This window comes from Blennius ocellaris (assembly GCF_963422515.1).
Source record: "Blennius ocellaris genome assembly, chromosome: 8".
Classification (NCBI taxonomy): domain Eukaryota; kingdom Metazoa; phylum Chordata; class Actinopteri; order Blenniiformes; family Blenniidae; genus Blennius; species Blennius ocellaris.
This window is the reverse complement of record NC_137657.1, coordinates 4,083,958-4,099,530: the sequence shown is the minus strand read 5'-3', so window position 1 is coordinate 4,099,530 and position 15,573 is coordinate 4,083,958. Positions and strand designations below refer to the sequence as shown.

The 15,573-nt window shown below is 42.7% G+C and overlaps 1 protein-coding gene across 1 annotated transcript; it reads left to right on the top strand.

Moving 5' to 3' along the window:
* Positions 1-4,208: 4,208 nt before the first annotated feature.
* On the top strand, positions 4,209-12,935 carry LOC308133604 (uncharacterized protein C18orf19 homolog B-like). The gene is made up of 4 exons (XM_080501059.1): positions 4,209-4,323; positions 6,480-6,912; positions 9,186-9,297; positions 12,161-12,935. The coding sequence occupies exons 2-4, from the start codon at positions 6,524-6,526 to the stop codon at positions 12,473-12,475; spliced, it is 816 nt and encodes a 271-aa protein (XP_080357185.1). The 5' UTR covers positions 4,209-4,323; positions 6,480-6,523; the 3' UTR covers positions 12,476-12,935.
* The last annotated feature ends 2,638 nt before the right edge of the window (positions 12,936-15,573 follow it).

Sequence of the window (15,573 nt, the reverse complement as noted above, 5' to 3'; positions counted from 1 at the left end):
TTCAGGAGGAAGGCAGAACAAAGCGGGGTTAGCCCCTTATTCTTTATTAAGTCCAAACACAATGGACCATCAAAAAGAGCAATTTGACAAGGTAGAACTTGTATTGAAATGGGATTTTCCAGGGACATACTAAGTCCAGTTTGTGTCACTTTCAATACTCCACACTGGGTTTTAAATGTAACAGTACATTTTGCAGATTAACATTTGTACTTTGCGTAATGATATGCAATCAACGATTTCTGGACCAAATGGCAGCAAATGCAAAACATTTGAGTAACTTTTGTTTTATTCCATTGAAAAGGTCTTCATTTCACGTTTTGAACACGTCACAAACATTTGTCATGAGAATGTTGTCAAGACAAACAACTGTTGTATTTGAGAGAGGAAGACGAGTCCTGATGAAGAACAACAGGGTTTGGTTTTTTAAGCAGGCAGATATGACGGTGCCTGTACTCAGATGCATCGGGAAGCTGTTTTCAGTGGTACTTATTCAGTGTTCCCACCATCAGTTTCCTTCTAATTTGCCGTGTTCTTTTAGCCTTTCTGTTGTTTAGTTTTTTCCACACGTACAATAAATCCCAAGACGTGAAAACAGAACTGCTAATGTTTTGGCCTCTTTGTCGCTTTCGTTCTGTTGCTGTTTGCTTCTGTTCAGTGTGTGACATGATCTTGAAATCCCAGCTTCTCTAAGTTGTAGGTAACTCGTCAGCTCTGTTTAGTGTTTAACATGTTTATCAACATTGGAACAGAAGTGTGCAAAAAAACTGCATTTGTTTGGATCCTTCCAAGTAAAGCACTTTGTTTTAGCCTCTATCCCAGGGTTGCCAGACAAACCTCCCTATAATGTTATGGATGAGGTGATAGCTTTCAACCCAACTGAGAAAAAAGCTATTTCCACGATGTTACGCTTGATTTCCACTTTGGGTTCTCCTTCCAGATCCGCCATCAAAGAGGCCTGGGAAGTTTGACCAGGTTCTCACTTTTCTATCCATTGATAAAAGTACAAGAGTGAATCTTCAGTATTTTCTGGCTGTTTTACTCACTGATGGTCTAAATATATTGGTGTTTTACAGATTGTTTTTCTTTTAAGTGACAGTGGGGGCAAGGAGTTTATTTTTGTATGGGGTGGATTTTTTTTGTCTTACCATAGATAATTTTTTTCTTTTCTCTTTATTTTCTTGAAATTTTTTAATTAAATGTAATCTTTTGCTTGACCCTGACACCTTTCAGCTGTTTGAAGTAAGTATGTCATAGTCTGTATTTAGCTTTAAATGTTCTTTGTGCAGCCCTGGAGAGGAAGTTTGTGCATTGTTCTTATCTAGATCAGTTTTTGTTCTTCCAACTCCACTTGTTTTGACTTTGAGTCCTTTTTGTTTGGGGCCATAAATGTTATTACCTGGCCTCTCAGGGCTGAAAGATCTATTGCGGTCACCGCCATCTTGGATGTTTTGCGCTCTCCTATTGGACCAGCAGCTTACATGTGGCTCAGATGCAGCGTTAGCGCTAGCATAACAACAATATCATTACGCTAGTAAAGATAGTACCGACTTTAAACACTGGTTTTTAAAAAAACTGGATTACAGGTGAAGAACTTTTCACATGGAGCTCAGGACTAATATATCTTTATAACGCTGTAAAGACATTGTAGTGTCCCGATGGCGGAATGGGATAACGCCGCTTCCTAGCTGACAGCTCTGAGTGATGTGTTCAGGTGCATCACGTAAGAATGCCTTCTGACCTGTGAACGAGCTGTGGGGCTCCTACAGTAGCGACGTTACATGATAAACATGATTCAAATATGACTGATGGTCATTAGAGAGCTGGAACGTGCAGCAGTGCTGAAGTTTCAGTGTGGAGGCATCATCTGCACAAAGATCATTCTTCACGAGAATAAAAAGCCATATGATAACATACTACATATATATGCACATATACTAGATATATGAAACATATATAACATATCTCTTAGAAATAATATGTAAAAGTACATTGTACAGGATTTATTTTCAGGATTTTAAATTCTGAAATCTCATCCCTGGACGAGTTGTCCGCTGAGTAGCTTTTAGCAATCAAAAGTGTAATGATGATCCATAATGTAATAATTGTTGTTAAATCAAATGCAATAACATCACACATTTTATCTAATACTTCAGCAAATATAGAAATAAAATTCCAATGATCTAGTAAGTTGTCTGGTTATTGCATTATTAGACATTGAAAATCGAATAAAAGCCTAATAAAGACAGATATTCTTGAGGTATCCTTAAAGCTTTTTGGCTCTCACCTTCATTTTTCAAATCAAAAAACCTGGTTTGGGGATTTTTCACAGGATTTTGTACCAGGAGGCTTTTTTTTTAAGGCTTAATAGTAAAACTGCTCTTATTTTCTTTGAAATACTGAATTTGTTGAGAAGTTGAATCACTGAGTGGTCATTTTCCTGCTCTGATCTATTGAGGATCAAAGCTTGAAGCTTGTGCCACAAAGTTTGACGTCCTGAAGCAGCACCAATGAGAGTAGGTCGCCCTCTGCTGGTGAGTCAGGTACATTACAGCCAGAAGCTTCACTTTACCTGACACGTCTCTTCTGTCTTTTATGTCACTTTATCTGGTTCATTCTGTTGTCTTGTGTCTTTTTGTCTTCACAGTGAATGAAGGACGAGAAAAGTATGAAAGTAGCAACATATTAGCAACAAATCTTAAACATTAAACTTCAATCATAATCACTTTTAACTGGGATGACTTTTCTTAACTGGAAATGATGCAATTTATGTCATTTTGTTCAGTTTTACACAGATTTGAGTGGATATAAAAAGGGCATTTAAAGATGTTGATTTATGTCTCAATAGAGTCTTTTACAATTTGGAAGAGGAGAAAGTATTAATTTCTTTACTATTGTTAACTCATTGTCGACATCTCCGATGATATACAAAATACAGACACACACACACACACACACACACACACACACACACACACACACACACACACACACACACACACACACACACACACACACACACACACACACACACATATAGGGTTGATCAACAACCACAACACATCAAGACACCACTGTGCAGCATTGCCATCAGATCATCTTCCAGTGTTTCCCACAGGTTTTGGGGGGTGGGGGGGGGGGATCTCACTCAGTACTGTCATGCATGCGTACTTGTCTGTCTGTGTGCATGATTGTATGGGAAACACCACTTTAAAATCAAAAACGGCACCAAATGTCAACAGCAGCGCCAATCTAATCCAGAGAAAGTAAAACAAAAACAAAAAAGACCTCGCACTCACCATCACTTGTAGATTAAATCCAACCTGCTGTAAAATGCTGCACAAAGCCTTTGTTGGTCAGAATGAGCTCATCCCTTTCTGGTGTCGGTCTTTTTCTTCTTCTACTCACAATTTACATTTCTTCTGCAAACAGGCGCCTTGAAAAAGGTCCTGAAGCAGGTCCGCTATCGTATTATTCAATCTTGGTGTTAAATTAGCCGCCATCACTCCAGATTAGCAGATAATAGCAGAGTCATCACCACCTGCCCATGGGCCAATCAGTCAAGCTCTTTTCAATGACCACACCAAGGCTAGCACTAGAAACTCTGCTGGCCCTAAGGTCCGTCAATAACACATCAGAATCTGATTGGCTGATGAGACTGTAACTCTACATTTTAACTCAATAGCAGCATCCAGCACGGATCAGAGGTTAGCAATGTTTTCCTCTGCTTGCCCTGGCAGACAAAAGCAGATGTGATGCATTTAGAGGACAGAGAAGATTTGAGCTCCACAAAATAGAACCAGTCGTCTTCTGGATAAAGTTGCTAAAGTCACTAATTGATTCCAGACACATTTTTCAGAATCACTTTTTAATTATTAAAAAAAATAAACCTGACTGCACACCACTGGTTAATAGTAGTAGTTCATTGATGGAGTTGATGGATTTATGTACACACACACACACACACACACACACACACACACACACACACACACACACACACACACACACACACACACACACACGCACACACACGCGCGCGCTTAGGCAGGTTTGAAGGACATTAGGTGGAAAACAAGTCAGTGGGCCAACTTCATGTGTCGAAGAAGTGGACTTTTCGAAGGGCATGCTGGGAAATGCAGGTTCTTACACGTCGGTACTTTGCACCGCTGCATCGCATTAGACTACATCTCCCAGAATCCTCCGCGGCTTCACGCTGCTTTCCACTGGCACTGTTTGCCATGCTAAATGTGGCCAGCGGACGAGTGTTAGCCCTCAGGACGGAGGAGCTCCGCTTTAATTGATCCACGACTCGTTTCTTCCGGGGTGAGTGAGTTTTGCTCTGTGCTGTCCCGCTTCAGAGGCTCGTAACGAGTCACAGTATCGGTTAATCTGCTCGGGATGTTAGCCGAGCGGCTAGCTGACATGCTAACGTCACGCTGCAGGAGAAGTTGTCAGACGGCGGTCAGACTTTAGATTAAATTTAAATAAAACTAATCTGCTGGGTTTTACCGCTTTGAACAGCTGTGCAGAGTCGTGAAAACATGTGTCTTTGCTATGCAGGACGATCTGTGGACAGGGGAAGTAAAAGCTTCCTGTCCTCTAAACAAAACAGTTTCAATGTCATACTGCTTAAAATAGACATTTAGTGTAAAACCTGGTGGGTTTCCCCCTCAGGACCACCCCTCTGTTTCTCTAATAGCCCCTGTCTGTCCAGCACTGCCAGTCTGCACACTGTTTACAGCCATCCCTGTGACCTGACTCAACTGAGCTACAGATTGGCTGTAGAGTTTTTAATAATGTGCGCTTTAGATGAAGGGAATACCCCAATATCAGCTGTGATGGACCTTCACCCTCAAAGCTAACAAACTCCTTCCAAAACAGAGGTTTGCAATGTTTGAACCAGGGGTGTCAAACGTAAGGCCCATGGGCCAAAGCCACCCTGCAAAGAGGCTCCAATCTGGTCAAACTAACAAGAAAATGGTTAAAAAAAAAAAAAAAAGTCAAAGCAAACCTTGTTTTTTGTTTTTTTTAATCAAAATTCTTAAGAGTAGCAGACAGTACTGAGACCTGGGAGGAGACATCAGTCATGCGGCCATGAAAGCAGACTGACCTCAGAGCCATGTGGTTAAGGGGCTTTGGTAAAAACACCTATATGTTGCATTATGGGTGTTTTATATAGTATATGCTATTAGAGAAGTGTTTTTCGTTTTTTAATCATGTTACTGTATTTTGCATCAGAATGTATTCATTGAAATGAACTTCATGTTGAGATTGTAGCCATTTAGTGAAACTCTTATCAGGAGATGAGGACTCACAATGCCAGACGTCGTTGTCGTTGAAACAAAAACACATTTTGTTGGCCAGACGACAAGTCAACAGTCTATGAAGGCCACTGAGGAGCCGAGACGCAGAAACACGAGAGCGCAGCCACAATGAGACAGACTGACCGAACACCAGAGCTCACAAGACAAGCACGGTGGATACTAAAGTCCAGGGTGTGTTCAACAATCTCTGAGTTTCTCCCTGAACTCTGAGTCGACTGACTCTCAAATGAGAATTTCAGAGTTTCCGGTTCCAGAACAGCTGATCTGAATTAGTTCAATCAACTCTGAGTAAGAGAACCTTGAGTTAAGCGTGCGCACAACCACGGTAAAAAGCCATCATCAATGGCGCCCTTATACCACAAGTCACTATGGCGACAGACTGAAAACTGAGTTCAGCAGCAGAGGAGACGACTGGGATAAAGTTGCTGTATGAATCAAGGCGTACGTTTGAAAGCATTACTTCACTGACTTAACATTTAACTTAAGAATAAACACTCCTGATTTATAATTTTTAATCTGCAACACTGACAAGATCTCAGCCTAAGATTGACGTTGACAAGTTGGTTTGATGGTTTTATGAATAAAAAGTGCATTAAACGTGTCAGAATCTGGACTCAAACCAAACCGTGTTTCTACGAGGCGAGTGTGTTTAACCACCACACCATCGTAACGCCCCACCCCGGACAAAAGAAAAAGAGAGAGAGTGGTGTGGGTGTTGGCAGATACAAAGTTCAGCTTGTTTCCTCTGAGTTATAGAAAGAGACTGACTGTACTTTATTACTTCTATCAGCGAGGACAAAAGATCAAATGAACTGTTTTATTCATGTTATGTAGAGAAGATCACCAGCTTATCCAAAAGCAGCTCGACGTCATAGCCGGCTGTTAAGACTTAATAAGTGAACTGTGCATCTCGGCCTGTCACCATAGCAAATGTTACTGGACCAGAAATTGTCCCAGAAATAAATAGAGAAATAAACTGAAATATAAATTATGGGTACGAGGGCTGCTCGATTATGGAAAACATCATAATCACGATTATTTACACAATTATGTGTTTGAATTTGGAACAGCATTTATTGAATATCTTTATAAAAAAAAAGACTTTCCCGTTAAATATTTAACAGTTTGTCTTTCCACGTGTTTGTGACCCTGCAGTGTGCAGCTGACCAGCACAGAGGAGGAGGAGGAAGAGGAGGAGGATGATGATGCAGCGCCTCCTGACTCTAGGGACGCTCCGGCGGGTGGCGGCGACTCGCCCGCTGCTGCTGGCGGCCGCCGTCCCCGAGCCTCCGCTGGCTCTCTGCTGCTGCGTCCTCCGTCTGCCGCGCCACCTCTCCACGTCGCCCCCCGGCAGAGGGGCGGAGCAGCACAGGCCGCCGTCACAGCGGGGGGGCGAGGAGTCCGGACCCTCGCCCCAGAGGCCAGCCGCCGCCAGCCAGCCGGCGGAGGTGGATCCCCTGCAGGACAAGTCCATCGGCCTGGTGCAGAGGTTCAAGAGGACCTTCAAGCAGTACGGGAAGGTTCTGATCCCCGTGCACCTGCTGACGTCCACCGTCTGGTTCGGGACCTTCTATTACGCTGCTATGAAGTGAGTCGCCGCCACTTTACCGTCCTCCGGGGACCACGGAAAACCTTGGTGTTTAGCAGCTGTTTGTCCCGTTTCCACGACAACGGAGCCACAGGAAGCGGTGAAAAAAAACACAACGCTTTAGAATCGCTCCGACTCCGTGGAAATGCGGGGAAACAAGTTTTTGGGGAAACGCTGGGTCAGGTAGAAAAGTGACCCGCTGCCATTGAGTCATGGAAAAGTAAAGTGTGTCTCAACACCTTACATTCACACTGAGGAAAGAGATGATAGAACATTTAAACACATGGGTCTTCAGAACTCTTAAATATCAAGTCCAGAAAAAAACTCACAACCAAATTGTATAAAATGATTACCAAGTCAGATAAAGACGTGGCAATTCCACATCACAGATGGGAACAAGACCTGTCACTTGCTCCTGATGCCAACTTCTGGACTCACAGATGCAATAACATCTACAGTATGTCTACAACTGAAACAATACAAACCATACACAGAACTGGCCTCACAGGACAGAAACTCTCTAAATTCACCGCAAACTCTGAGACATGTACTAACTGCATACAAAACACCACTGACAGCTACATTCAGGCCAGATGGTTCTGTTCACCGGTCTCACTTTGTTGGAGGTGTCAGACCCCCTCTCTGCCCTCCTGGACCCCCCCCCCCCCCCCACACACACACACACACACACTGTCTTCTAGGAGATATCTCAACTATCAATCTCCACTCACCACATCCTAAACTACTGCTTGTAGCCGAACCATCGCCAAGGAAACCATCCTCACAAACTGGAAATCAAAAAATAGTATCAATATACATCAGTGGAAAAATCTGCTGTCTGACTATATTCTTACAGAATCTCAGTCGACTCTCTGGATTTATGACAATAGCACCTCAATTCCAAAACAACCTCATTCAATTGCTACAGAATGGATCATTTCACTTTTTCTTCTCCTTTGCTCCTTTCTATACAAACTATTTCCTTTCTCCTCTGTTTCCTCCATAAACATAACAAAGTTACACTTAGTGTTTCATATACACACACACACACACACACACACACACACACACACACACACACACACACACACACACACACACACATTATGTAAATAGTATTTTGAGGCAGCACTTGTTTGTCTTTCTTTTGTATATAGAATGTATTGTTCATTTTCACACATCTTTGGAATTGTTTACTGTTTTGTATTGTTTATTTGCACTACCTTAAATAAAATTTAAAAAATAAATAAATAAACCCACATGGGTCAATATTCTGTAGCGTGGAAAAGTGACATATGTCTCCTATTTCACTATAAAAGTAAAGGTACTGGAGAGGTACTAAATACATGTAATCTAAGTATTACACCTTTAGCATTGTCTTCATTTTAGGAATCAATTTTTAAAAAGTTTATATTTCTAGTTTGTTTACACTGACTTGTAAACTTCCTTCTATTTTGGCGAAGGCTAAGAGCAGTGATCACATTGTTTCATTAGTCAGTGAATGTGGAAGTGTGAACTCTTAACTTTGAGCCGTTGACGATGCTGTGTTGTTGTTTTTGTCCCCACCCTCAGTTGTTCCCACCAAATACTGACGGTACAAAAAATTATTGAAGTGATCGTGAATTGTTCGCACTTTAAAGGAAAATTTGTTTTTATTGGATTTATTTAGGTTATTTTCAGGATCTTCTCATTTATTTATTTTTAAAATTTGATTCAAGTGTAGAACACTGTAGATATTATGCTGAAGGTTAACATGTATGAAACCAATTAGTTAATAATAAATGGGTCAGTTTTTCTCACATCTACTGTTGGTGACTATTCTCTGTTTGAGTAACATCACTTGATCGAGCCTTTTCTAACATTCCACACTACAAAACATGTAATAAAAGTATGTATGATTTGTGCTGATATCGGCTCTATCGGTATCAGCCAATACTAAAAACTGCAATAGTATCGGTATCATCTCGGTAGTGAGAAGGTTGTCTCGGGACGTCTCTAATTAAAGATCGGCATTAGAACACTCTTAACAGCAAAAGGAAAAGTTTCATATTGGGGGTCAAAATTCTATGGGGGGGGTTATTGTTCCGGACTACAAAAGTTCCTGTGGGTCACAGATCGATGGAGAAAAGTGGCCCGACTTGCCAACTCCTTCATGTTCGGTGTTTCTATAGGTTCCATGTGAATGAAAATCCTCTCAAACTGTTCCGTCTCAAACAAAACTTTGAACGTTTCCCTGGTTTTGTCCCCACATTCTCCTCCTGGCTCTTCCTCAGCGGAGTGAATGTGGTGCCCTTCCTGGAGATGATCGGCCTGCCGGAGTCCGTGGTGGGATTGTTGAGGGACTCGTCCAGCGGCTACGCTCTCACTGCATACGCCATGTACAAGGTGCTGTCTTTTGCTTCCGACGCTTTTCTTTACCGGTGTTTTACTTCCAACATCCAGCAGTAACGTGCGGGTCAAACGGGTAACACTCATTTTTATCCCCCGCCGTGGCTGATAGGCCCCGAAGGGGGATCTTGAAACAGTCTCCGTCCGTCCGTCCGTTCGAACGTTTCTACCTATATCTCGGCAACCCCTGGGCCCACAGTGACCAAACTTCACATGTGGATACATCTCAGAGGGGGAAGGGATACTATGGTGACCTTGACCTAATTTGCATATTAAGTAGGTCACAGGGTCACGAAGTGCTTAAAAACACATTTTGGGCTCTGGAGGCCTAGGTTTTTGAGCTAGGGCTCTGACATGTTATACACACATGATACACACTCCAGGGATAACCTCCAGTACACCAAGTGACCTGACCTTGACCTTGAAGATTGGTAGGGTCTGAAGTTTGCTCGTCATGGTTGCACAATACATGTATTTTCATATAAACATTTCTCCTCATTTCTCAGCAGTTCCTGGGCCCACAGTCACCAAACTTCACACATGGACACTCCACCTGGGGAGAAGGGGCACCATGGTGACCATGACCTCATTTGCATATCAGGTCGCAGGGTCACTAAGTGCATAAAAACACCTTTTGGGCTCTGGAGACGTATTTTGACATAGCTTATGAAGAAGACCTTTCAGATTCTACATAATGATCTACTAGGACCCATGGAACACCCTCTAGTGTACCAAGTGTGCTGCCTTAGAGCTGCTTTGTGAGAAAATATAAAGCCCTCTGGCGGGGGATTAGCCCAGCAACGGCCTTCTTGTTTTAAAATAAAAACGTCCCGCTTCGGCTGCGAGGTGGAGGTGCGGCCATCTGTCCTCATTTGAAATGAGATGCCAATTTGTAGAAAGCACAAGTTTTTAACACATTTCTTAAGAAAAGCGACACAACGCTGAGACCTGAGGTGAGCTATTAGTAATGCTGCCATGAATTCTCGCCACTTTGTTGTTATCAATCTCAAAACCATGACGTTGGGGAGAAGTTCATAAAAACACCCAGAATGCAACAGCCGGTGCATTTCAGTGGGCTGTTACGCTGTTACCTGTGACGCTGGAATTAGCCATTACTGTGTCTTGTACTTAAGCGTAAAGGCGGTAACGCACACGTGCACACAGCGTGTCAATAACAACAAGGCACGCACGGCGTCACAGGTTTCTCTGGTTTACTTCCGCGCTCTGCTGCAAGCCGGCGACAGGGCTGTGTGTGGCGTCTGTCTACACACTGCCGTGGGCCACGCTCCAGCTCACTATGGCAGCCGTATTTCACTCGTGTAGCATGTAGCCTCGCGACTGTGTGAGTCTGGAAGCTCGTTAGCATCTATTCATGAATTCTCGCTGTCGGACATTAAACTGAAAGTGCGTGACCAGGTGAAATACCTGGGACACTATATGACCTCTGACCTGTCAGGTGACAGAGATGTTTACAGGCAGTGTTGTATGTAACATGCACACGCCAACATGCTTATCAGTAAGTTCTCTGTGCTCTGCATATGTTAACACTGCCCTCTTTAAAGCATATTGTCACTCTTTAAAGTACACTGCCCTCTTGTGGAGGCGTTACAGAAACAGCAGGATGTATGACCTTCAGGTGGCGTACAATGATGGCAGGAGGATTTCTACTCCAGAGGCCCTGCTGGCGCAGTGCCAGTAACTTCATGTACCTGAGGTCGCATGTGGGCTCACACTGTTAATAGCATCATGTGTTCTCTGACCAGCCCTACTCAAAGCGCGCTTCCGCTCTTTTCTCGTCTGTGGAAACACTGGTGCTTTACTTTCAATGGCTCTGGACGATCGTTCTTTTAATGTCTTGTCTGTTGATATGTTGTTTGTCTGCTGTGGCCCTAGTCTGAGTCCAAAATCAAGTTTTTGATAACCACTTCAGGTGTGCAGCGGTGAGGGGGCGTGGCCTGAGAGTTGGCTGGCTGGAGTCAACAACCGAACCTCCTTGTTGTTTTGGGAGTGTGCAGACACCTTTATTTATACTCTTTTATACTTATACTCTATTTATACTATTTATTTAAACTGTTTTTCATGATCCATGAACCATTGACAACATCTTCATGATCTCTAATGGAAGGACCAGATGCTAAAGATTTCCACTTTGATGCAGCCTGTGAAGGCTGAACAATGAACAATAATCACATTAATGTCACAACTGTCTCGCTCTCTAGTTTATAGATTTTATTCAAGTTTTCCTATAATTCTGAATAAAATGTGGTTTATGAATGTGTTATTTCTGAACTTATATAAGTTTGTCAAGGTCGGTGCAGCAAATCCAATATCTCCCACTGATGATAGTCTTCTGCATTGCCAGATCAACCCTAATAGCCTAAACGCTTCCTCTGGGTGGGGGTCCAGGGTGCTGCTCCGGTCCCCCATGGGGAGCCCCCAAACCCCCAGCCTAACCTCCAGCGGTCCCACCCTTACACCGTCAGAATCCTGGTGAGAGCCCGGCTATACCAGCAGCTTGTTGGACACTTCACTGTGTTTCACACCACAAGGTTTCATCAACATTGGCTGTATGTAGAGATTGTGGCCATTTTCCATAACAATTGTTTGATTTTGTGAAAATCTAGTTTAATTTTAAAGCTTGTGATGGCTCTATTTTAATGGCCCGGCCCACCCAGGAGGAAAATGGCCCCTGAAGTCAAATGTTTGGCAGCCCTGGTCTCAGCAGAGAGGAAGCTGTGTACAGAAGAAGTGGTCTGCACCCTTCATGAGGCCCCCGACTCGGGTCTCGTCGACAGATAAAGTGAAATCTCTTTGACTTCTTGTTCCTGTCCTGACGGTGTGACTGCTTTTGTCTCGGCAGATAGCGACTCCCGCTCGGTACACGGTGACTCTGGGCGGCACGTCGCTGTCCGTTCAGTACCTCCGCAAGCACGGCTACCTGTCCACGCCGCCGCCAGTCACCGAGTACATCCAGGACAAGATGGAGGAGACCAAGGAGAAGCTGTCGGAGAAGATGGAGGAGACCAAGGAGCGCTTCTCCGAGAAGATGGAGGAGACCAAGGAGCGCTTCTCTGAGAAGATGGAGGAGACGAAGGACAAGCTCTCTGAGAAACTGCAGGAAACCAAAGACAGAGTTTCAGACAGGAAAGCCTTTTTCAGGAAGAAGGGTGATTAGCGGTTCATCAGCGAGCCGGCGGGAGAGGAACAGATGGTGTTTGTGTCGGGAGCGAGAAGAGAGACGTTGCACTATCCCTGACATGTCGTCTGTCACCTGTCGTCTATTTAAGTGTCTCACTCCCCCTGGTCGTCCTCGCCAGCAGCTCGGCAGACTGCCGGCTGCGCTTCCTTCTAGATCTGGTGTTCGAGGATGTGTGTGGGAGAGAGCGGCGGGGTTATTGGACAAATGAAACTTGAAGCTCCTGGTGGCCTGCGTGTCCATCACAGCCTCTGTGAAGGCTCCCAGTAATCACCCAGTGACTTTTCTAACCAGGTCCGCAACTAATCAAGTCTTTGTATGTATTCTGAGCCGACAGCCGGGCTGCTCCACCTGCTACGTCGGCGTGCTGCAGGCTGCAGCGTGGACGGATGATCATCACATGTCTGCTTCAACCACAATTTAATAAAAGTGAAACTGAGCTGTCTGGTTGTTCATTTAATCAGGGATTACAACTACCAGATGCTAGTGCTGCCACCTAGTGGCACAGGAGTTGTTCCAGTCGTTGACGGAGCAGTGACAGTGGGAGAGGAACTACCAGCCTGGACTGGAGGAAAGTTCCCCTCCATATGAACAACATGTTCCTTCTGATCACCAGAGTGGCAGTTTTACCTCCACAGTCTGGGTTACTTCAGACAACTAAGTCTAAGTAACTAGTCATTACCATTGTTATGACCACCAGAGCCTGACTTAGTGCAAATCATGATAACATTTTAGAATTGTTACAAACAAAATGAGTCAGTCTGATTTAATGAGAACTGTAGTCTGGGTTAGTTGTAACTGTAGTCTGGGTTAGTTATGACTACAGTCCGAGTTAGTTATAACTAGTCTGGGTTATAACAACTACAGTGTGGGTTAGTTATAATGACTACAGTCCGAGTTAGTTATACCTAGTCTGGGTTATAACAACTACAGTGTGGGTTAGTTATAATGACTACAGTCTGAGTTAGTTATAGCTAGTCTGGGTTATAAAAACTACAGTGTGGGTTAGTTATAATGACTACAGTCTGAGTTAGTTATAACTAGTCTGGGTTATAACAACTACAGTGTGGGTTAGTTATGACTACAGTCTGAGTTAGTTATAGCTAGTCTGGGTTATAACAACTACAGTGTGGGTTAGTTATAATGACTACAGTCTGAGTTTGTTTTAACTAGTCTGGGTTATAACAACTACAGTGTGGGTTAGTTATAATGACTACAGTCTGAGTTTGTTTTAACTAGTCTGGGTTATAACAACTACAGTGTGGGTTAGTTATAATGACTACAGTCTGAGTTAGTTATAACTAGTCTGGGTTATAACTACAGTGTGGGTTAGTTACAATGACTACAGTCTGAGTTAGTTATAACTAGTCTGGGTTATAACAACTACAGTGTGGGTTAGTTATGACTACAGTCTGAGTTAGTTATAACTAGTCTGGGTTATAACAACTACAGTGTGGGTTAGTTATAATGACTACAGTCTGAGTTAGTTATAGCTAGTCTGGGTTATAACAACTACAGTGTGGGTTAGTTATAATGACTACAGTCTGAGTTAGTTATAGCTAGTCTGGGCTATAACAACTACAGTGTGGGTTAGTTATAATGACTACAGTCTGAGTTAGTTATAGCTAGTCTGGGTTATAACAACTACAGTGTGGGTTAGTTATAATGACTACAGTCTGAGTTAGTTATAACTAGTCTGGGTTATAACAACTACAGTGTGGGTTAGTTATGACTACAGTCTGAGTTAGTTATAGCTAGTCTGGGTTATAACAACTACAGTGTGGGTTAGTTATAATGACTACAGTCTGAGTTAGTTATAACTAGTCTGGGTTATAACAACTACAGTGTGGGTTAGTTATAATGACTACAGTCTGAGTTTGTTTTAACTAGTCTGGGTTATAACAACTACAGTGTGGGTTAGTTATAATGACTACAGTCTGAGTTAGTTATAACTAGTCTGGGTTATAACAACTACAGTGTGGGTTAGTTATAATGACTACAGTCTGAGTTTGTTTTAACTAGTCTGGGTTATAACAACTACAGTGTGGGTTAGTTATAATGACTACAGTCTGAGTTAGTTATAACTAGTCTGGATTATAACAACTACAGTGTGGGTTAGTTATAATGACTACAGTCTGAGTTAGTTATAGCTAGTCTGGGTTATAACAACTACAGTGTGGGTTAGTTATAATGACTACAGTCTGAGTTAGTTATAACTAGTCTGGGTTATAACAACTACAGTGTGGGTTAGTTATAATGACTACAGTCTGAGTTTGTTTTAACTAGTCTGGGTTATAACAACTACAGTGTGGGTTAGTTATAATGACTACAGTCTGAGTTAGTTATAACTAGTCTGGGTTATAACAACTACAGTGTGGGTTAGTTATAATGACTACAGTCTGAGTTTGTTTTAACTAGTCTGGGTTATAACAACTACAGTGTGGGTTAGTTATAATGACTACAGTCTGAGTTAGTTATAACTAGTCTGGATTATAACAACTACAGTGTGGGTTAGTTATGACTACAGTCTGAGTTAGTTATAACTAGTCTGGGTTATAACTACAGTGTGGGTTAGTTATGACTACAGTCCGAGTTAGTTATAACTAGTCTGGGTTATAACAACTACAGTGAGGGTTAGTTATAATGACTACAGTCCGAGTTAGTTATAACTAGTCTGGGTTATAACAACTACAGTGTGGGTTAGTTATAATGACTACAGTCTGAGTTAGCTGTCAGGACGCAAGAGACAACGGGACAGTGACGACCCTGGGTATTTTGAACTTTTTCCCTTTGGTAATTCTTCAATGCATGATGTTTTGAGAATGTAATTGTTTGTTGTTGTTGTGTTTATGAAAGCTCTGCACAACAAAATGATGCAGTCAAACTCAGAAAGACGTCTGAGTGCTGGTCTCCACCCAGTAAAATTAGGAGACTCTGTTCTGGTGAAACCACGACTCTAGTAAGTCCACTGATGTCGAGCAACATTTGATCAGTTGGATGAGAATTATTTCACTTTAGTGCTTTAAATCTGCCGTGTGAGGTGAGATGTTTCACCGTCATTGTTTCATCTCAAACAT